Genomic DNA, 22329 nt, shown 5'->3' with positions numbered 1-22329 from the left:
CAGTAAATATTTTGTCTAATGATTATAACATGTGTTGATTATCCTTGCCTGAACTGATTATTTAACTAGGAGTAGATCATAGAGATTTTATAATTCAATCATTCTTCCTAAATGAGTGCTATTCTTTTTTAGAAATGATGTTGTTTCTCCCAACTGGTACTATTTGGTTAATGGGAAGTATAGTGCATATTGGGCTTCCTGGGTAGCTCAACTGGTAAATAAACTGCCTGCAATGCAGGCGACCCCAGTTTGATTCCTTGACTGGGAAGGTTGACTGGAGAAGGGATAGGCTACCCACTCCAGTATTCTTGGGCTTCCTGTTAGCTCAGATGGTAAAGAATCTGCCTGTAATGCAGGAGACCTGGGTTGGGAAAATCCATTGGTGGAGGGCCTGGCAACCCACTCCAGTATTCTTTGCTGGAGAATCCCCATGGACAGAGGAGCCTGGCGGGCCACAGTTCAGGGGGTCGCACAGAGTTGGACACAACTGAGAGACTAAGCACAGCACAGCACATAGTGCTTATTAGAAAGGCGGGATAGATCCTTAAGTAGTTATTTAAAGTAAAGTGAAGTTTCTGACTGGAGTAAGTGTAAGGATGAAGTTGTCATTTAGTGAGAAGGGGAAGATGATGGGTGGAAAGACCAGGTTTGATGGGGAAAAGCAGAATTTTAGTTTTGAAAGCGTTAAACTTGGGATGTCTAGTAAACATTTGTATCGATCAAAGTTCAGTTGATTCAAAACAAAAATACTCTAGCTATTTTAAATAGAAAGCTGTTTTGTACAGATACTGTTATTAAAAGGCTTGAGGAGAAGGTTCTAGTGCATCAGCTATGCTGGTGGCCTACAGCTGTTGCTGCTTTGCTTTCCTCATTCCTCCCCCACCCCACATATTTGGCCTCGTGAGGTGTATTCTCTGACCAGTTGACTAAGGGAAATAAATGTTCAGAGACAGTTCAGAGACAGCTCTGCATGGTATGATAGAAGTGACCTCCTGAAGTGTTACAACCCCACCTGAAAGTGTTCTTAAAAGAGAGTAGGGAAGGGAGATCCTTCTGGTGGTCAGAACTTTGGTTGATATAAGTTCTTATGGAGTGATGGCCAGAGAGATTAACATGTCTCAATGCATGATCAGTGGTTAAGAGCTTGACCAAATAGTTGGAAGTAAAAATTTGCAAGGTTGGTGACAGATGTATAAAGCAAAAGTATATGAGTGACTTTCACAGAATAAGAACAGATATGAGATTTATGTTTTATGTAAATGCTTACCAAGGAAAATTTATTCTAGAAGAGGAAATAACCAGATAGGCAAGATGCTCCATTCTATAGATGTTTGTCAGCATCTTTTCAGAGCCATCTAGGCTTGCACAATGAACATATAAACGAAGTGGCCTTAAGGCAGGAAGGGGGAAAATATAGGCATTTAGCAATAAGCACGTGTATTCACTAAGGCTGAGTTGATTATCACCATTTTGTTTACTTGTGGACAGATCAGCCTTGAGCCCTGGACATCCCAGAGCAACCACTCAGCCACTTGATGGGAGATTGATATACTGAATCCTCTCTTTTGTGAAAGGTCAGTGTCTTGGCCTCATTGCTACCAGTGCTTACATTTGGTATGGATTTGTATTTATTGTCCACCATGTTTTTGCCAGGACTACCATTGATGACTCTCCTAAATACCTTGTTCAGTGAATTTACACCTTATACAATTCTGCTTTTGATCATGGGACTCATTCTCATCAAGAAAAGTAAATCAATTGGCTGAGCAGTGTGGGATTCACTAGTCTTACCACATTTCCTATTTTGTTATATTGTCTTCCACTTGGGAGACTAAATCTTGTGATAGTAAAGCAGTTTTTTGTTCCATAAACAGAATACAAAGTCTGTGGACCAGTTAATGAGTGAAGGTAAGTGTCATCTCTCTTCTTCACCTTGTTTATCACTGATAGTATTTTTTGCTTCCAGTATCTATGACTTTGAACTCTGCTGACTTAGAGTTTTTAGTTTAGAAGAATACTTCCATATGGGACAATAATAATGGTTCAATTGAACTGGACATTGAAACTACCTGGTCATATTGTTGAACCATATGACTGAACCAGAAAATTAAAAAAAAATAATGCAGTTGCTTTGCTGGCAAAGATGATCAGTTCTGATTATCAGGGGGAAATAGTGTTGTTTCTGCTACTCAATAGGAGGACCACATCTGGAAACTGGCAGGCAACCTGGACTGCCACTTAGGAGCAGGATGAAATGAAGAAACACATAGTCCAGGAAAATAAAAATGGCCAAACTGACTCCAGGAGGTATAGAAAATGTAAACAGATGAATTACAACCAAAGAAGTAGAAACTTTTTTTGTTACTTCTTAAAAAACCCAAATAACAAAAAACCCCACCAACTCTGACATTTTCAGATGAATATGCACCATACCTTTAAGGAATAAGAAACTTCAATATTATTTAAACTATTCTGGAGCACAGGAAAAGAATGAAAACTCCCAGATTTTATTTATAGAGCTTGCATGGAATTAATACCAACATCTGACAATAAAGTCCAAAACAGGAAAAATATAGATTGCTTTTACTTATGAGTGTCAAGCAACCCTTAATAAAATAAGGAGAGATGGCTATGTAATGAGCATAATAAATGTGTGTGCTTAGTTGCTCAGTCATGTCTGACTGTTTGCGACCCCATGGGCTATAGCTTGCCAGACTGCTCTCTCCATGGGGATTCTCCAGGCGAGAATACTGGAGTGGGTTGCCATGTCCTCCTCCAGGGGATCTTCCCGACTCAGGGATCAAATCCAGGTCTCCTTCATTACAGGTGGATTTTTTACCATCTGAGCCATATAAATCTCATTTTATTTTAAGTTAATTTATTTTAATTGAAGGATAATTGCTTTACAATATTTTGGTGACTTTTGCCATGAATCAACTATAGCTATACATGTGTCCCATCCATCCTGAGCCCTATCCTATCTCCCTCCCCATCTTATCCCTCCAGGCTGTCACAGAATACTGGCTTTGGGTGCCTTGTATCATACATCAAACTCACACTGATTATCTATTTTACATATGATAATGTATATGTTTCAATGCTATTCACTCAAATCATCCCACCCTCTCCTTCTCCCATGGAGTCCAAAAGTCTGTTCTTTATATCTGTGTCTCCTTTGCTGCCCCGCATGTTGGATTGGTTACCATCTTTCCAAATTCTATGTATATGCATTAATATACAGTATTGGTCTTTCTGACTTACTTCACTCTGTATAATAGGCTCCAGTTTCAGCCACTTCATTAGAACTGATTCAAATGCATTCTTTTTAATGGCTGAGTAATATTTCATTGCGTATATGTACCACAACTTTCTTATCCATTCATCTGCAGATGGACATCTAGGTTGCTTCCATGTCCTGGCTATTATAAACAGTGCTGCGATGAACATTGGAGTACATGTGTCTCTTTCAATTCTTGTTTTCTAGGTGTGTATGCCCAGAAGTGGGATTGCTGGGTCATATAGCAGTTCTAGTTACAGTTTTTAAAGGAATCTCCATACTGTTCTCCATAGTGGCTGTACCAGTTTGCATTCCCACCAACACTGTAAGAGGGTTCCCTTTTCTCCTCACCCTCTCCAGCATTTATTGTTTATAGGCTTTTTGATGATAGCTCTTCTGACTGGCATGAGATAATACCTCATTGTGGGTTTGATTTGCATTTCTCTGATAATGAGTGTACATCTCATTTTAAAGCCTACATGAAGAAATATGTGAAGGAGTCCCATTGAGCTCTGGAACTAACAAGAGTATTCTTCATCAGCACTGTTAGTCACATTCTGCTGGTGAAACCAACCAATGCAAGTAGAGTAGATAAAAAATATGTATTTGTATGCCAGTTGGAAAGGGAAAAGTGAAATTACCATCATTTGAAGGTGAAATAACTATTGGCCTGGAAAATCCAAGAGAATAAAAGGAAATCTATGATGAACAATGAGAAAATTCAGTGCTACGTGTAGAAATAAATAGTTTTGATATTTGCTGTTACTATTTGGTGAGGAGATGGAGTTGGAAATGATGGTAGTAACAAAAAAGATGAAAAATGTAGACTTGTTCAGCATTCATCTGACAAACATTTAACATGGTACTGAGGGACACAGAAAACTAAAATGGAAAAGCATACCTTGTTTCTATAAAGAAAGACGGAATCTCGTAAAAGTGTTATTGTCCTTAAGAAAATTTATATTTAACATAATTGCAATAAAATGCCAGTAGAATTTTTCATACTAGAGAGACTGATTTTAAAGATCATGTGTATTGGTGTTTTTCTTTCTGGCTTACTTCACTCTGTATAATAGGCTCCAGTTTCATCCACCTCATTAGAACTGATTCAAATGTATTCTTTTTAATGGCTGAATAATACTCCATTGTGTATATGTACCAAAGCTTTCTTATCCATTCGTCTGCAGACGGACATCTAGGTTGCTTCCATGTCCTTGCTATTATAAACAGTGCTGCAATGAACATTGGAGTACATGTGTCTCTTTCAATTCTGGTTTCCTCAGTGTGTATGCCCAGGAGTGCAATTGCTGGATCATATGGCAGTTCTATTTCCAGTTTTTTGAGGAATCTCCACACTGTTCTCCATAGTGGCTGTACTAGTTTGCATTCCCACCAACAGTGTAAGAGGGTTCCTTTCTCTCTACATCCTCTCCAGCATTTATTGCATGTGGACTTTTGGATAGCAGCCATTCTGACTGGTGTGAAATGGTATCTCATTGTGGTTTTGATTTGCATCTCTCTGATTATGAGGGATGTTGAGCATTTTTTCATGTATTTGTTAGCCATCTTTATGTCTTCTTTGGAGAAATGTCTGTTTAGTTCTTTGGCCCATTTTTTGATTGGGTCATTTATTTTTCTGGAATTGAGCTGCAGGAGCTGCTTGTATAATTTGGAGATTAATCCTTTATCAGTTGCTTCATTTGCTATTATTTTCTCCCATTCTGAAGGCTGTCTTTTCACCTTACTTATAGTTTCCTTTGCTGTGCAGAAGCTTTTGATTTTAATTAGGTCCCATTTGTTTATTTTTGCTTTTATTTCCAATATTCTGGGAGGTGGGTCATGGAGGATCCTGCTGTGATTTATGTCAGAGAGTGTTTTGCCTATGTTCTCCAATACAGTATACTAACGCATATATATGGAATTTAGAAAGATGCAAATGATAACCCTGTATACGAGACAGCAAAAGAGACACAGATGTATAGAACAGTCTTTGGGACTCTGTGGGAGAGGGTGAGGGTGGGATGATTTGGGAGAATGGCATTGAAACACGTATGTTGTCATATGTGAAACGAATCACTAGTTCAGGGTCGATGCATGTTATAGGATGCTCGGGGCTGGCGTGCGGGGATGACCCAGAGGGAGGATAAAGGGAGGAGGGAGGTGGGAGGGGGGTTCAGAAGGGGGAACTTATGTAAACCCGGGGCAAATTCATGTCAATATATGGCAAAACCAACCAATATAATATTGTAAAATAATTTGCCTCCAATAAAAAATAAATTAATTACTTAAAAAACAATAAAGATCATGTGTAAAAATAGACATGGAAATTCTTAAAAGTAATAAAGAGAGACCAACTGTACCAGTTATTAAGTCATGTTATGAAACTATGATATTTAAAATGTTATGATACTGACATGAATAAGTCAGTAGACCTCAGACAAGACGCTTAGATTCAAACGCATCCAGAAACCTAGTATATATAAAAATGGCATTTGAAATCTGTGGAAGAAAGATGGATTATGTCATGAATGATATTGGGAATAGATAGATAGCAATATGGAAAAAGTTAAGGTCAGTTTTCATAAAATATGAAATTGAGACCATCAAATTATTAGAAAAATGCAGGGGATTTTTTTTTGTCACAAAGGGAGTTTTTAAATATAACACAAAACCAGAAGCTATAAAAGAAGTGATATATTCAACTATAGGCACATAAAAATGAAAACTTTTAACAGAGAAAACAGCATAAATAAAATGAAAATCACTAAATGACCCACTGGGGAAAATATTTGTAATTCATCTAACAAAAGGTTGATTTTTCTTACTGTATGGAGCACTACTATAATTAACATGACAAAGAGTACAAAGATTCTTTTTAAAGATTGGCTAATGATATAAACTGATAGCTCATGGAAAAATAAAAGCGGCTGTTAAACATTTTCAATGTTTCTCAACCCCTGCCCCCGTCGCCTTATAATAAGAGAAATGTAAATTGAAATTAGTGATATGCAGTTTTTATCCTTCAGATTATTAAAGATCAAAAAATTTGAAAATATGCAAGGTTTACAAGGGTGTAAGAAAACAGACACTGTAAGTGCCTGGTGGTGTAAACTGGTAGTAAAAATAATAGGCAAACTGAGTACTGTGTGTCATGCACTTTCCTAAGTACTTTATATTTACTCATTTAATCGAACGGCACTGTTATTAGCCCCTTTTATAGATGAGGAAACGGAAGAACAGAGAAGTTAGACAATAACCCAAAGTCACATAGTTTGGCTAATGGAGGAGCCAAGGTTTAAAATCAATTACTTTTACTCTAGCATTTTCTTTTTTTTTGGTCACAACTCTGAATTGTTTCTATGGCAAGTAATTTGGCAGTATACACTCTCAAGGGTACATATACTTTGATCTAGTGATTCTCCTTCTAGAAGTTTGATCTGCAGTTTTCTGTAAATATATTCAAAATGACATTTATTGCAGCATTATTTGTGGTAAAGGAAGATTGGAAACAACCTGAATACCTATCCCCAGGGAACTAGTTAATTAAATTGGGGTTCATATGAAAAAAACTAGGCAGCTCTAGATAAACTAAGATGGCACTCTGTAGTGATATGGAATCATCTCCAAAATATTGTAAAAGGAAAAGCAAGGCACAGAATAATAGGTTGGGATGCTGCCATCTATGCGCAAAGTCACTGAACATACACATACATTTTCTTATGTGCACAGAACAGATTCTCAGTGATGCCAGTAGTCTCTCCGGAAGGGAACTGGGTATCAGGGAATGAGCTGACTGATGAGATTTTGAATTCTCAGAGTACAGTGTGTGTATTTTAATCTGTACAGAAAACTACTGTGTGTGTGGTTCTCAAATACAGAGACATTTGTATTGAGGTCACTAGGTGAAGAGTGTAACCAAGTGCCTTAGACCTGGATTCGGACTCTGACACTGGATGGTTAACTCAGTGGGAAAGAGGCTTTGGAACACCTGTAGCAACTTTGCTTCTTCCCTGACTTTGACTTTGGAGGAAGGACAGAATCCATAGAGCTTTATGTGCTTGGGGTAAGATTCCTCTCAACACCACTCTGCTCTCCAGTCTTAACTGCTGCACACATTTTTTATCTTTTGCACATGGTATTGCTGCCTGAAGTCCTTCATCAGCTAGACTTTCATCCCTCTAAGGCCCTCTCTGTGTACCCGCTGGCCTGACACCATCCCCCACTCTCTTCAACTCCAGACAACATTTTATTTTGCCCTGGGGACTGATTATTCATGAGCAAATCTTGGAGAAAAACCAAGAGAGTTTCCAGTCTAATATGGAAGATTAATACATAGATGTAAAGTTACAATGGTGTATAACAATCAAGATTGGGAATTACATGGATTTGTGAGAATAAATGATAAGGGGAAATGACCTAGCTGAAGTCTCAAAGTCAAGGAGGTAATGATAGGATTCCTGCTTTCCCCAGAAAGAGATAACGGAGGCGAGATCAAAACAGAAGAGGAGGTTAACTGGGCCAAGTTGCTGCATGGCAGATGGTGCAGGTGGGCAGCTCATGGGGAGAGCAGGTGCAAGGGCACTGTGGCAGAAGGCACACAGGAATTCAAGAAAATGAAGAATAGGAGGTGGCTTGAGGAGGGAGTGTGGTTGGAGACACAGTTGGGACCTTTTCAGTTATCTCTTAAGGACATTAAAAAGTCCTAGTTTATCAGGAAGCAACAGTCAAAACTGTACATGGAACAACAGACTGGTTCCAAATAGGAAAAGGAGTGTGTCAAGGCTATATATTGTCACCCTGCTTATTTAACTTATATGCAGAGTACATCATGAGGAACGCTGGGCTAGAAGAAGCACAAGCTCGAATCAAGATTGCTGGGAGAAATATCAGTACCTCAGATATGCAGATGACACCACCCTTATGGCAGAAAGTGAAGAGGAACTAAAAAGCCTCTTGAGGAAAGTGAAAGAGGAGAGTGAAAAGGTTGGCGTGAAGCTCAACATTCAGAAAACGAAGATCATGGCATCTGGTCCCATCACTTCATGGCAAATAGATGGGAAAACAGTGGAAACAGTGTCAGACTTTATTTTTTGGGGCTCCAAAATCACTGCGGATGCTGATTGCAGCCAGGAAATTAAAAGACGCTTACTCCTTGGAAGGAAAGTTATAACCAACCTAGATAGCACATTAAAAAGCAGAGGCATTACTTTGCCAACAAAGGTCCGTCTAGTCAGTTCAGTTCAGTTCAGTTCAGTTGCTCAGTCGTATCCGACTCTCCGCGACCCCGTGAATCACAGCACGCCAGGCCTCCCTGTCCATCACCAACCCCCGGAGTTCACTCAAACTCATGTCCACAGAGTTGGTGATGCCATTCCAGCCATCTCATTCTTGGTCGTCCCCTTCTCCTCCCACCCCCAATCCTTCCCAGCATCAGAGTCTTTTCCAGTGAGTCAACTCGTCGCATGAGGTGGCCAAAGTATTGCAGTTTCAGATTTAGCATCATTCCTTCCAATGAATACCCAGGATTGATCTCCTTTAGAATGGACTGGTTGGATCTCCTTGCAGTTCAAGGGACTCTCAAGAATCTTCTCCAACACCACAGTTCAAAAGCATCAATTCTTCGGCAATCAGCTTGGTCATGTATGGATTTGAGCATTGGACTGTGAAGAAAGCTGATCGCCGAAGAATTGATGCTTTTGAACTGTGGTGCTGGAGAAGACTCTTGAGAGTCCCTTGGATTGCAAGGAGATCCAACCAGTCCATTCTAAAGGAGATCAATCCTGGGTGTTCATTGGAAGGACTGATGCTAAAGCTGAAAATCCAATACTTTGGCCACCTCATGCGATGAGTTGACTCACTGGAAAGGAGTCTGATGCTAGGAAGGATTGGGGATGGGAGGAGACAGGGACGACAGAGAATGAGATGGCTGGATGGCGTCACCGACTTGATGGACATGAGTTTGAGTGAACTCTGGGAGTTGGTGATGGACAGGGAGGCCTGGTGTGCTGTGATTCATGGGGTCGCAAAAAGTCGGACACGACTGAGCGACTGAACTGAACTGAACTGATTGGGTAGAAATCTCCATTCTGATTTCTAAATCTTGATATCAAATTGCTACCTAATTCATGTATACTTAGACTTTAGCTTCACAGTCATCATGTTAAACTCATCTAAAAGAAAAAGAGAAATGAGAAAATGAATACATGCTCTGGTTTAAAAAAAAATCGGCTTTGTTGACATGTATTTAAAAACCCTTTGACCAGAATGCCTAAGGATATTTCTGATTAATTTAGTTGTCATTACTGTTGTTAACTGAGGCTTAAGATAAACTTATTTTGCTTAAATCCTTTAAGAAAGTCTTTAAAAATAATTTTAGCCCCTTTCCTGCCTTACGTTTGTGTCACAAAGATTGGATGGGCTGTAGAGCATGCACTTTTATACATTTACGTTTAAAGTCTACAAACCTTCAGCTAAAATGTGCTTATCCTCACAAGACGAAATGACTGTTTTTCATTTCCATGAATGTTTATTCCTTCACAGCCGTAATATAGGAAGAGGGGGGAATAAAAGTTGGTTTGTATGACAGCAATTGAGGACTCCCATCTGGTGCTTAGACATCTTTCTTACTGGGTCTGTTACCGCTGGAGAAATGAGAGTATTCTAACAAAAATACCATGTAAGGGAAACTTTAACTAGATCTTAGTCTGGACTGTCTGGGGTTGAGAACAAGTTTCTAGTCCTTGTCATGTTATAATAAAAGTGAGCCTTAGATTAATCTGCTTAGCCTTTCCCCATTGTTGCTAAGTCACTTCAGTCGTGTCCGACTCTGTGTGACCCCATAGATGGAATCCCGTCAGGCTCCCCCGTCCCTGGGATTCTCCAGGCAAGAACACTGGAGTGGGTTGCCATTTCCTTCTCCAATGCGTGAAAGCGAAAAGTGAAAGTGAGGTCCGACCCTTAGCGACCCCACAGACTGCAGCCTACCAGGCTCCTCCATCCATGGGATTTTCCAGGCAAGAGTGCTAGAGTGGCTTGCCATTGCCTTCTCCTTGCCATAGCCTTTCCTCATTAAAGGACACTAATACCGTCCATGGCAGTTTTGTTTTGTTTTGACCTGATCCAGAATCACATACCTTGTTTTGTTGTTGTCTCTCCAGTCTCCTTTAATCTGGAAACGTTCCTCAGCTTTTGTCTTTCACAGTCTTGACAGCGTTGAGAAGTCTAAGGCAGGTGTTTTGAGAATACCCTTCCGCTTGGGTTTGAGCATTTCATCATATCAGGTCCATGTCATGCACTTGGGGCGGGAGTCCCACAGAAGTTGCATGTCTTAGTGCTGAGCACAGCATACACAAGACACGTGTGTCTGTTTGTATTGCTCAGAGTGTTGTTAACTTTGATTGCTTGACTGAGGAGGTGTCTGCCAGTTTTCCCTACTGTAAATATCCTTTTTATCTTCTGTAAATAGAAGAATAGGGAAGGACAGAGTTTAAGAATAAGTGAATATATTGTTCCCCAACTGACTGTCATCACTGATGGTCTTAGCATCCATTGCTGATACTTGCTTAGATCCATCAATATTAGAATGGTCAAAAATATTGATTTTCTAACTCTTTAATTTTTCCATATTTATTGTTTTTCTTCTGTAAGACAGTTTTTCCTTCTTCTTTCTTTGTGTATGTATTTAGTGTCGTTGTTTTTAAAGAAACATGGTTCCTGGAGGGTTTTTTTTAAATTTAAATTTAGTTATTTTTTTTAATTGAAAGATAATTGCTTTTAAGAATTTTGTTGTTTTCTGTCAAACCTCAACACGAATCAGCTATAGGTATACATATATCCTCTCCCACTGAACCTCCTTCCCATCTCCCTCCCCACCCCACCTCTCTAGGTTAATACAGAGCCCCTGTTTGAGTTTCCTGAGAGATATAGCAAATTCCTGTTGGCTGTCTACTTTACATATGGGAATATGAGTTCCATGTTTCCCTCTCCATACATCTCACCCTCTCCTCCCTGCTCCCCATGTCCATAAGTCTGTTCTCTTATGTCTGTTTCTCCATTGCTGCCCTGCAAATAAATTCTTCGGTACCATGTTTCTAGATTCTGTGTATATGCGTTAGTATACAATCTTTCTCTTTCTCTTTCTGTCTTACTTTACTCTGTATAATAGGCTCTAGGTTCATACACCACATCAGAACTGACTCAAATGTGTTCCTTTTTATGGCTGAGTAATATTCCACTGTGTATATGTACCATGACTTCTTTATCCATTCATCTGTTGATGGACATCTAGGTTGCTTCAACGTTCTACCTATTGCAAATTGTGCCCCATAGTATGTATGGTATGTTACTGTCTTTATTCCATGTTATGTTGTCCCAGGTTTGGCCAGTGGGAATCCTGAGCACTGAGTCTTTTATCAGAAATTTTTGTACAAATGATATAAAAAGTAGATAACAGACGGACAGCAGATAGATAAGCTAGGAGGAGGAAGCCTGAGAGGTGAATCTGTTGGTGATCAGGAGAGACTTCAGTGAAGAAGTGGTATTTGAAGTGAGCTATGAAGAAGTGGTCGCCTTTCCACAGGATTGGAGATGAGGCGGAGTGGAACGGGAGACCGAATGGAGGAAGTCTGGACAGACCTGGTGGTCAGCAAGTAAGGCAGTGGGTCGAGATCACGAAGGGGAAGCTGGACTGAAACGGAAAACCCTCTGCGCTTAGTTTGCTTCTAGCATTCTCTGTGCAGGTCTCACGCCTTGGCATTTTCTTCCTGGCCCTCCTTTTGCTGTTTGGGGGAAGGGAGAGGACGAGGTGTGAGGCAGGAGGGGATTGCAAGTGGCGGAAAACAGCAGTGTGAGCCCAGAGCCTTACTTAGATGCTACCTTCTCCAGAAGCCCTTTTACAGATCCCTAACAAGACCCTCCTCTCTGCACTCCCAGGGCCCTTTGTGCCTCTGTGGTAACAGATCTGTTCTGTCTCGTACTGTTTCTGTGTGTGGATGCGTCTTCCCCCTTTGAAGCATGAGCCAGGTATGAATCACTTCGCCTCTTCCCAGTACTCAGTGCAAATGCTCAATAAATATTTCTTGAATCTGTGTGAAAGGAAGGAGAGAGGACAGGTTGGAGTTGGTAGGGGGAGGCTCTGGATGTCATTTTCAGGGGCTTGCTCCTCAGGCAGAGATAGGCCCTGGAGCTTTGAACCAGTGCAGGGCTGCTGGGAGCTAGAAGGTCTGAGGATGCAGTGGGAGGCGGATGCTGCAAGACACCTGTGACTAGCCAGAGAGAGATGGCCAGGAAGGGCAGAGGCATGAAGCAAACAGTTATCACCACACAAATCTGGGAACTCCTTTGAATGAAGGGATTGACTGAAAGGGGGGAAAAAGGGGTCGATCATGGCTTTGAGGTTTCAAGACTGGATAATTAGCAGATTGGCAGAGACCTCTCACCAAAACAGCCCAGAGCCAATTACAGAAGAACAAGGAGTTCAGCATCGTCCTATCCAGTCCTCAGCCAAGACTCTCCCTGAATTCAAACAATATAATTCATTGAACATTTTTTATTATATCAATTATGGTAAGAAAATATTGTCTCTGCTGGAGACACACAAACTGACATAAGCGTAATGGGCATTTTTCTTTTGGCTTTTGTAACGGTTTCATTAAAAATGAATGCTAGTAACTGTTTTTCTAACCTTGAAGCATGGCCCAGTGAGAGCAGCTTACCACGAAAGAAATAGTCGTCAGCTTTCCTCTGGCTCCTCTGTCCCCTCCAGCCCCTTCCTAACAACAGAAAATTTGCTTTGCACCTGCTCCAACTGGGCTCTAAGTGATAAGCATCTTGCAAGCCCAGAAAATTGTAGTATCAAATCTCAGCTCCAACTGTGAGGTAGTACCATATTCCCGGATCCCGCTGAGAGACGTTGCTTTTCCGGTTCCCCAGGGAAGAGTTCTTTCTCTCAGGCCCCCTTTCAGGTTTGAACTCTGACCTAAGCCCTCTTTTTAGCTCCCAGCATGCATTGCTCTGGAGCTGGCCCTGACTTAGCCCCAAATCCTCCACCCTGAGCTCACCAGCAGGTCAGCCCTGGGTAGCCCTGGGGTCACCGGAATACCCAGTTCCAATAATGAGCGTATTTATCCAAGGAGAGGAAATGGACTTTCCTATTTGTTACAGTCCACTGCTTCCCTGCCCAGAAACAGGTGCTTAAGAAACATTGGATATATTCACTATTACTGGTGATTTGGTAAATATACATAAAAATCATCTAATATTCACAAAGTTGTTTTCATTCACGCCTTCCTTCATAGGTTAAAAATGCTTTGTTATAACTCAGGACTTAAGAGAGATATTCCTATTTCATTGCTAAGGGAATGTGAAATGTTTGAAAATAATGCTGTATTCAGGAAAGCGCTTGCCAGGATTTCAAATAAAAATAGCAAATACTAATTAAATAGGTGTATAACATTCTAACTGGCTTTAGTATGTGGTTTAAAGGGAAAGAAAAAAGTGCTGACAGAGAGTTTATAATCTCTGTCTTCATATTTTCCTCTTAGGTTTTTCCAGCAGACCAAAGTCATTAAAAATACTCCTTAACCCCCAAAGCCACAAAAAAGAAGCTACTCAGGTCTATTATGAAAAGGTTGAACCACTGTTGAAGATTGCGGGAATAAAGACTGATGTAACAAGTAAGTATATTCAGAACATAATTTCGCCTTTAAAAAAAAAAATCATACTTAAGGAAGCAAGATAACCTTGAGTTTGTTCTTGAGTCAAATTTAGGAAGCTACTTGTAATATCTAAAACTTGTTTATGTGCTTTGATAACTTACTGCAGCCAGCTACAGGATTATAATTCAATTATTTTGTTTCAATTGTATTATTTTTTATTAGAGTATCACTATTGTCTCTTTAGACCTTTTTCAGACTTTAAAAGTTATTACATATCATATTTAAGGGGGCTGCACATGTTTCAGTATCTTCATTGAGATGCTGGCTATTTGCACATTATCTCTGCAGTTCAGCAGTGATTGATTTTTGCTCGCTTTAATGTTAGATATCTTCCATGAAACCCTTCATTAAGTGGTTTTTGTTCTGACTCTGACCCCTGCTGGTTGGGTCAAAACTCAGCACTTAACTGCTGATTTTAGATGGATTTGGAGAAGCCAGCAGCTTACAATCATTGTCTAAAACAAGAGAGGTGCTTAGGTTTGTGTGCAGGAAAACAGAAAGCTGCTAATGCTGAAGGTCATAGAAAGAAGATAGTAAAATTCTTTCAGCTGTTAAAATTTGGTGACCAAATTGCTTTGATTGCTTGGTGGTAGTGGTTTAGTCACTAAGTTGTGTCCAACTCTTGTGATCCCATGGACTGTAGCTTGCTAGGCTCCTCATCCGTGGGATTCTCCAGACGAGAATACTGGAGTGGGTTGCCATTTCCTTCCTCAGAGGATCTTCCCAACCCAGGAATCTAATCCGGGTCTCCTGCATTGCAGGCAGATTCTTTACCAACTATGGGAAGCCCAAAGATTTCCCTAACCGGGAACTGAACCCCAGCCGCGGCGGTGAAAGCACTGAATCCTAGCCACTAGACCACCAGGGAGCTGCTTTGATTTCTTAGAGAAACTTATTTTTCCCAAGGGGATGAGGTGAGGAGGGTTGATGATGTTGTGAATCACACCCTCAGTTTTGCTAGTTTTACTTCTGGGTAGCTTCTATTTACACTTAACAGATACTATAAATGTGTTCAGTTCAGTCGCTCAGTCGTGTCCGACTCTCCGCGACCCCATGAATCACAGCACGCCAGGCCTCCCTGTCCATCACCAACTCCCAGAGTACACTCAAACTCATGTCCACAGAGTCGGTGATGCCATCCAGCCATCTCATTCTCTGTCGTCCCCTTCTCCTCCCGCCCCCAACCTTTCCCGGCATCAGAGTCTTTTCCAGTGAGTCAACTCGTCACATGAGGTGGCCAAAGTATTGCAGTTTCAGCTTTAGCATCAGTCCCTCCAAATGAACATCCAGGATTGATCTCCTCTAGAATGGACTGGTTGGATCTCCTTGCAGAATAAGGGACTCTCAAGAGTCTTCTCCAGCACCACAGTTCAAAAGCATTGATTCTTCGGCGATCAGCCTTCTTCACAGTCCAACTCTCACATCCATACATGACCACGGGAAAAACCATTGCCTTGACTAAACGGACCTTGGTTGGCAAAGTAATGTCTCTGCTTTTTAATATACTATCAAGGTTGGTCATAACTTTCCTTCCAAGGAGCAAACGTCTTTTAATTTCATGGCTGCAATCAGCATCTGCAGTGATTTTGGAGCCCCAAAAAACAAAGTCTGACACTGTTTCCACTGTTTTTCCATCTATTTCCCATGAAGTGATGGGACCAGATGCCATGATCTTTGTCTTCTGAATGTTGAGCTTCAAGCCAACCTTTTCACTCTCCTCTTTCACTTTCATCAAGAGGCTTTTGAGTTCCTCTTCACTTTCTGCCATAAGGGTGGTGTCATCTGCATATCTGAGGTTATTGATATTTCTCCCAGCAATCTTGATTCCAGCTTGTGCTTCTTCCAGCCCAGCATTCCTCATGATGTACTCTGCATATAAGTTAAATAAGCAAGGTGACAATATACAACCTTGACGTACACCTTTTCCTATTTGGAACCAGTCTGTTGTTCCATGTCCAGTTCGAACTGTTGCTTCCTGACCTGCATACAGGTTTCTCAAGAGGCAGGTAGTGAGTTTTAATTGATGAAGAGTGTTGCATAAGCCTACTCAGGATATAAGGCCAGAATGCACTTGGAATCTCCTAGTCCCAGTTATAAGTTCCCGAGGAAGGTGCCCAGAGTGACCTGGCTTTGCTCAGCTGCAGCCAAGGGAGATGGGTCTCACAATGTAAATAAGGTTTAAAACCTACATCTCATGACTTGATGGATGGGTATGCCTGTGTGCGCTGTGCCCATAGTATTTTAGTATTTCTTTCATTAACCTTGGCTTCATCTTAAATATGGTCCTTTCCATCACTGTAAAATGGTTGCCAATGAATTTGGTTCTTCTTCATTCAAATCTAGTGGGATGGGAAGAGGTGTGCAAATGTGAGAGATTCAACATGTTTTAATCCTGAACAAGGATTAAAATTTTTTCTTATTAATTTGACTGTCCTAATGTATTACATATGCTGCCCCTGGAGCACTTTCTTAAGCAGCAAGACCCTTCCTAGGAGATGCAGTGGTACCCCCTTTTCCTAAAGGCTGAGGACACCTGAACTGAAGTTGGGAAGGCTCCCAACAAGGCTCACAAGAGTACGTCTGAGTCCAGATTAAGGATAAATCTTTAGTGCTACAACTGGGAGTTTACTGTTTGTGCGTTGATCCCGAGGTGCTGTACATTTTTTATCATGGTGTTGTGATTTAGTTTAGCAAAGATGATTATGTCATCAGGATAAAGATCAGAAAGCATGAGGGAGACATTAGAGGAAAGAAAACCAGCCTACAAGGCTTGAACTAAGGTAGAGGAAATGGTAGGAATGTGCTTTCCTTTTTAATAATTGTATTGGAGAGAAAAATATTATGTCTAGAAGCTTTTTCCCCTAAAATTTAAATGTTATCAAATATTATATTTAGTTTAACATAAAATAAAATTAGAATATTAAATAAATGCAAATTTAGAATTTATTTATATATTTGTGCACAATGGCTAATTATAGCTGCCTAACACTCCTGCTACAGGCAAAATTATAAAATTACATCTTTTGTTTATGAAACCATTTAGGTATGTATATTGGCTTAATATTTATATTTTTAAAATATTTCCTATTTTATGTGAAAGACACAATAAACATGTGGCTATCTGAAAAATTTTATCCTGCCTATCTCATTGTATAATTTTGTAGTTTAAATAAGGTTGTATATTTAAAACTACCTTGTATATTGTAGAGTGCTATAGAAACATGGTCATAATGTGGCATATTTTAGTTTCATAAATTTTGTAATAATAAGATTCAACTCACACTTTTAAAAAGTATCTTTTATGAAAGAGTAAAGCAGAAAGAGTACAAATTTTCTGCATGTCCAGTGTGACCATTGTTTTAATGTATGTTCTTTGCACCACTGACTCCAAATGGAGTATGAATTATGTAATAAATTCTATATAATGATGAATTCATTAAGAGAGTGCTGTATAATGAGGCATGATGTAAAACTTGTAACAAGGTGTATTCATCACAAGGGCTTCCCTGGTGGCTCAGTGGTAAAGAATCCACCTGCCAACGCAGAAGATGCAGGTTCAATCCCTGGATTGGGAAGATCCCCTGGAGTAGGAAATGGCAACCACTCCAGTATTCTTGCCTGAAAAATTCCATGGACAGAGGAGTCTGGTGGGCTACAGTCCATAGGGTCACAAAGAGTCAGACATGACTGAACACACACACACACAAACTGTATGCTCCAGCAATTCCACACTTCTGGGTATTTAGCCAAGGGAAACAAAAACACTAACTCAAAAGATATCTGTACTCCCATATGCATTACAGCATTATTTCTTTAAAAACATTTTATTGGAGTATAGTTGCTTTACAATGTTGTGTTAGCTTCTGCTGTACAGCAAGGTGAATCAGCTATATGGGTACATATAACCCCTCTTTTATGGATTGTCTTCTCATTTCGGTCACCACAGAACACTGAATAGAGTACCCTGTGCTATACAGTAGGTTTTCATTAGTGTTTGTTTTATACATAGAAGTGTATATATTTCAGTCTCCCAGTTTAGGTGTCCATACATTGGTTCTCGATATTGAGTGTCTATTCGTGTTTTGCAAGAAGGTTCATCTGTACCATTGTTGTAGATCCCACATATATGCATTAACATACGATATTTATTTTTCTCTTTCTTTCTTCACTCTGTATGATAGTCTCTAGGTCCATCCACATCTCTTCGAATGGCACAATTTTGTTCTTTTTTATGGATAAATAATAGTCCATTGTATGTATGTACAACATCTTTATCCTTTCCTCTGTTGATGGACATTTAGGTCACTTCCATGTTCTGGCTATTGTAAACAGTGCTGCGGTGACCTCTGGGGCACATGTATCTTTTAGAATTATGGTTTTCTCTGGGTGCATGCCCAGGAGTGGGATTGCTGGGTCATAGGGTAGTTTTATTGTTAGTTTTCTAAGCAGCCTGTGTACTGTTCTCCCAAGTGGCTGTATCAGCTTCTGTTCCTACCAACAATGTGCGAGGGCCCCCTTTTCTCCACACTCGGTCCAGCATTTATCGTTTGTAGATATTTTTATGATGGCCAGTGTGAGGTGACACCTCGCTGTAGTTTTGGTGTGCATTTCTCTAATTAGTGATGCTGAATATCTTTCCATGTGCCTGTTGGCCATCTGTATGTCTTCTTGGAGGAATGTCTGTTTAGGTCTTTTGCCCATTTTTTGACCAAGTTCTTTGTTTTTTGGTATTAAGCTGCACGAGCTGTTTTTATATTTTGGAAATTAATCCCTTGTCAGTTGCTTCATTTGCAAATATTTTGTCCCATTCTGATGGTTTTCTTTTCATCTTGTTTATAGTTCTCTTTCCTATGAAAAAGCTTTAAGGTTTAATTAGGTTCCCATTTGTTTATATTTGTTTTTATTTTTCATTACATTTTATTTTCATTACAATAGCCAAGACATGTAATCAGCCTAAGTGTTCATTAATTGATGGATGGTTACGGAAAATGTGTGTATATATATGTGTATGTGTGTGTGTGTGTACACATAACACATGCCTTACCACAGAATACTATTCAGCCTTAGAAAAGAAGGAAATCTTGTCATTTGGGGAAATATAAAAGGACCTTAAGGATACTGTGGTAAGTGATATAAGTCAGAGAAAGACAAAAACCATATGATCCCACTTATATGTGGAATATTTTAAGAATTTCCCCCAAACAAACAAATCAGAACATGTAGATACAGAGAACAGAATTCCAGAGGTTTGGTGGTGGGGGTGAAAGGGTTGAAGGGTGTCAAAAGGTCCAGACTTCCAGTTTAAAAAACAGGATTCTCACCACATTAATAATAGTATATTAATTTCATTTTGGTTAGTGCTGAAAGTCTAACTCCTTCTAAATATAGATCGGCATCTTTTGAAATAGTTGCGCTAAAGGAGCATCTCCCCTCTGCTGCTTCTTTCAATGTAGTGTCTTATCTAATAATCATATCAGAAGAACTAGAAGAACCTTAAAAAAGAGTTACTTATTCCTAATAACTTGATATATGTACCAAAGAGCAAGAGTGGAAAGTCCATTCTGGCATATGACACCATTTCTTTCTCTTCCTCTCAAAGCAGAGCAGACTTTAAGAATTACACTGTTAAAGGTGTGAGAGGAATTCTGGACATCATAGGATAACTCATAGCACAATAAGATTAAGAAAGTCAAGGCAGCCGAGAAATTAAACTGGAAAGAACTGTGGGGGCCATCTAGTTCAGTCTCTCTCCTATGGTGGCGTGCAGGAGTGCGGCATTCCTCGTGGAAGAAGTGCCAGTCCTGGGGCACTCCGCAGCCTGGGCCTGGGCATCGTGTGGTGGAGTCAGTGCGTGCTGTTACTGGACAACACCGATGGGCATTCTCAACTGGAGTTCAGGGTCGCTGTGCCCCTGTACACATTAGAAAAAGGCACCTCCTCTGTCCTCACTTACAACAGGTGCTCTGTCTTCTGGGCTGATGTAGTCCAAAGTCACCTAGCATGTTGAATGAGAGTGTGAGCTGGATTGCAAACCTACTTGACCCTTTGCCAAATGTCTGCGGGAAATGTAAACTGCAAGAACTTGTGAGCTGATGTTTGCCTCCTTGTGACTTTCCGTGTTGATGTTTATCTTTTGTGCCTGCTAACTTGCTTCAGTTCTGTCCAACTCTTTGCAACCCTGTGGATGTAGCCTGCAAGACTCCTCTGTCCATGGGGATTCTCTAGGCAAGAATACTGCCGTGGGTTGCCATGCTCTCCTTCAGGGGAATCATCCCGACACATCCCGACACAAGGATCAAACCGTGCCTCTTGTGTCTCCTGTATTGGCAGGCGGGCTCTTTACCACTAGCCCCACCATACAAAATAAATGAAATAAGTGTGTCCCATCTTGTGTCTACAATCTTTGAGGTATTTGAAAACAGATATCGTGTAGTCCTTTGATCTCACTTGTTCGAGACGGGCAATTCCTTTTTCTTCAGTCAATCTTTATAGTCACACAGCTCCTAGGCCTTGTTATGTTCATCATCATTATCATGGTCAAAGACACTTCTCTGAATGTAGCTTTGATTTCTGCCAGCTCAGGTCCCATGGGAGTGCTTTGTCACCAGATAATTTTACCTCCTGTCTGACCCTGGTCAGAGTTGTCAAGAATGTAGGGTTTATTGGCACTTTTTTCCCCTCCTTCTGGGATCATATGTTTAACTTTTGACACTCTTACCAAATTTCTTTGGATTCATTCCCTTTGGCTCTTGATGTCTCTATCTGAAGCCTTCCCTTCCATGGAGATACCTCCTATTGCTCCTGATTTCACCCAGCAGAAAGCTAGGTGATCTGATAAAACTGTTGAAAAGATGCTAGTCAGCTGAGGCATTACTCCCTCCCAATTATACCTACATGTTAACAAAAATCTGGATCGTAAATGTTCACAAATCAGATCCAGCTAGAGAGAATTATGGGCAAAAAGTTATTTTTATTATCCCTTGAATAATTATGGATATACATGACCAATCCATTTCTAATACTAGGATACCAGTTAGGGAGTTGGAATTTATCCCTGTGGACAATGAATAGTCATCAATGGAGTTTATGTAGGGAAGAGGTGTGATCAAACATATGCTTAAGAAAGATCATTCTGGCTAGAGTAGGTAAAAAGAGGGAGACTGGAGGAAAGGCTGATGTAGTTTGCATGTTAAAAATGGTGGTGCCTGGGTCTAGGGCATCAGCTTGAAGAATGTTGGGATGCAGCAGCATAATTAAAAGGCAGGAACAACTGGTTTTGGGCATAGAGTGATTGCAGAAAGTAAAAGAAAGGGATACTCTAGAGAGAAGACATTTCCTATCTTGGGTAGTGGGGAGTGGATGATGGAACACTAGAAAGAATGATGTAATTGAGAGGCAGTGTATTTGAAGATGAGCATGATGGCTGCTACTTGGACTTACTAAATTTGAAGTACCTACGAGACAGAAAAGAAAATGACATTTCAGTATCTTACCTCATTACAGACTTTTATCACCAAGCCAAGAAAGGTTTCTTTTATGTTAGAATCAAAACTCATCTGATTTAACTTTAGCCTGTTTCCTTACCACCAATCAATATCAACCTTAGGACATTACTTTTCTTCAATATTGTCTTTCTGAAGGAGTAATATTTAAACTGAAGGTTGAGGTGTATAGGGATCCCAGCAGTGAGAACTGTGTGTTCAAAGAGTTGTAGACAGTGAAAACTCCAAATTTCCTATGTAAGAGAGGTGTCAGTCAGATTGTCAAAGGAATGTAGCTGAGAGAAGAGGCTAGTAGCTTTCTTGTGACACTGCAGGTTCCTGGCAGCCCATGTTGTTGTTTATTTCGAGTGATTTGAATCTGGCTCTTTCTGCTTCCAGAGCCCATAATGTGCTGTATAAATACACGTTTTGATTCCTTCTACTCCTTCTAAATGGGACTTCCCAGGTGGTTCCGTAGTAAAGAATCTGCCTGCCATTTCAGGAGACACGTGTCCGATCCCTGAGTTGGAAAGATCCCCTGGAGGAAGACATGGCAACCCACTCCAGTATTCTTGCCTGGAGAATCCCATGGACAGAGGAACCTGGTGGGCTGCAGTTTGTAAGGTCGAATAGAGTCAGACGTGACTGAAGCAACTTAGCAAGCACACACACATAGTCACATTTCACCTGCAAGATGAAAGTGAGAAATAGACTATTATTTTAGATTTTTTTGTAAGTAAAAATATCATTTAACCAGAAGATAATTTTAAGGCTAATTTTGTTTTAGATGTGAAAAGCTTTACCAAAGCAATCTTGGGAATAAAACCGAGACTTGATAAACTGACTCTTAGCATAA

At 40.2% G+C, this 22329-nt stretch overlaps 1 protein-coding gene across 1 annotated transcript in view; it reads left to right on the top strand.

Annotated features, from left to right (window-relative positions):
- The window catches only part of CERKL (CERK like autophagy regulator), a 153191-nt gene that overhangs the window by 97243 nt on the left and 33619 nt on the right, over positions 1-22329 (top strand). The window contains exon 3 of the mRNA XM_055398065.2: positions 13819-13950. Coding sequence (XP_055254040.2) covers positions 13819-13950 — 132 coding nt within the window. The remainder of the gene's footprint in view (positions 1-13818; positions 13951-22329) is intronic.

The sequence above is a fragment of the Moschus berezovskii genome, chromosome 2 (genome assembly GCF_049115385.1).
Source record: "Moschus berezovskii isolate FMDL1 chromosome 2, NW_MosBer_1.0, whole genome shotgun sequence".
NCBI classification, from domain to species: Eukaryota; Metazoa; Chordata; class Mammalia; order Artiodactyla; family Moschidae; genus Moschus; species Moschus berezovskii.
This window is presented reverse-complemented; position numbering and strand designations above follow the sequence as displayed.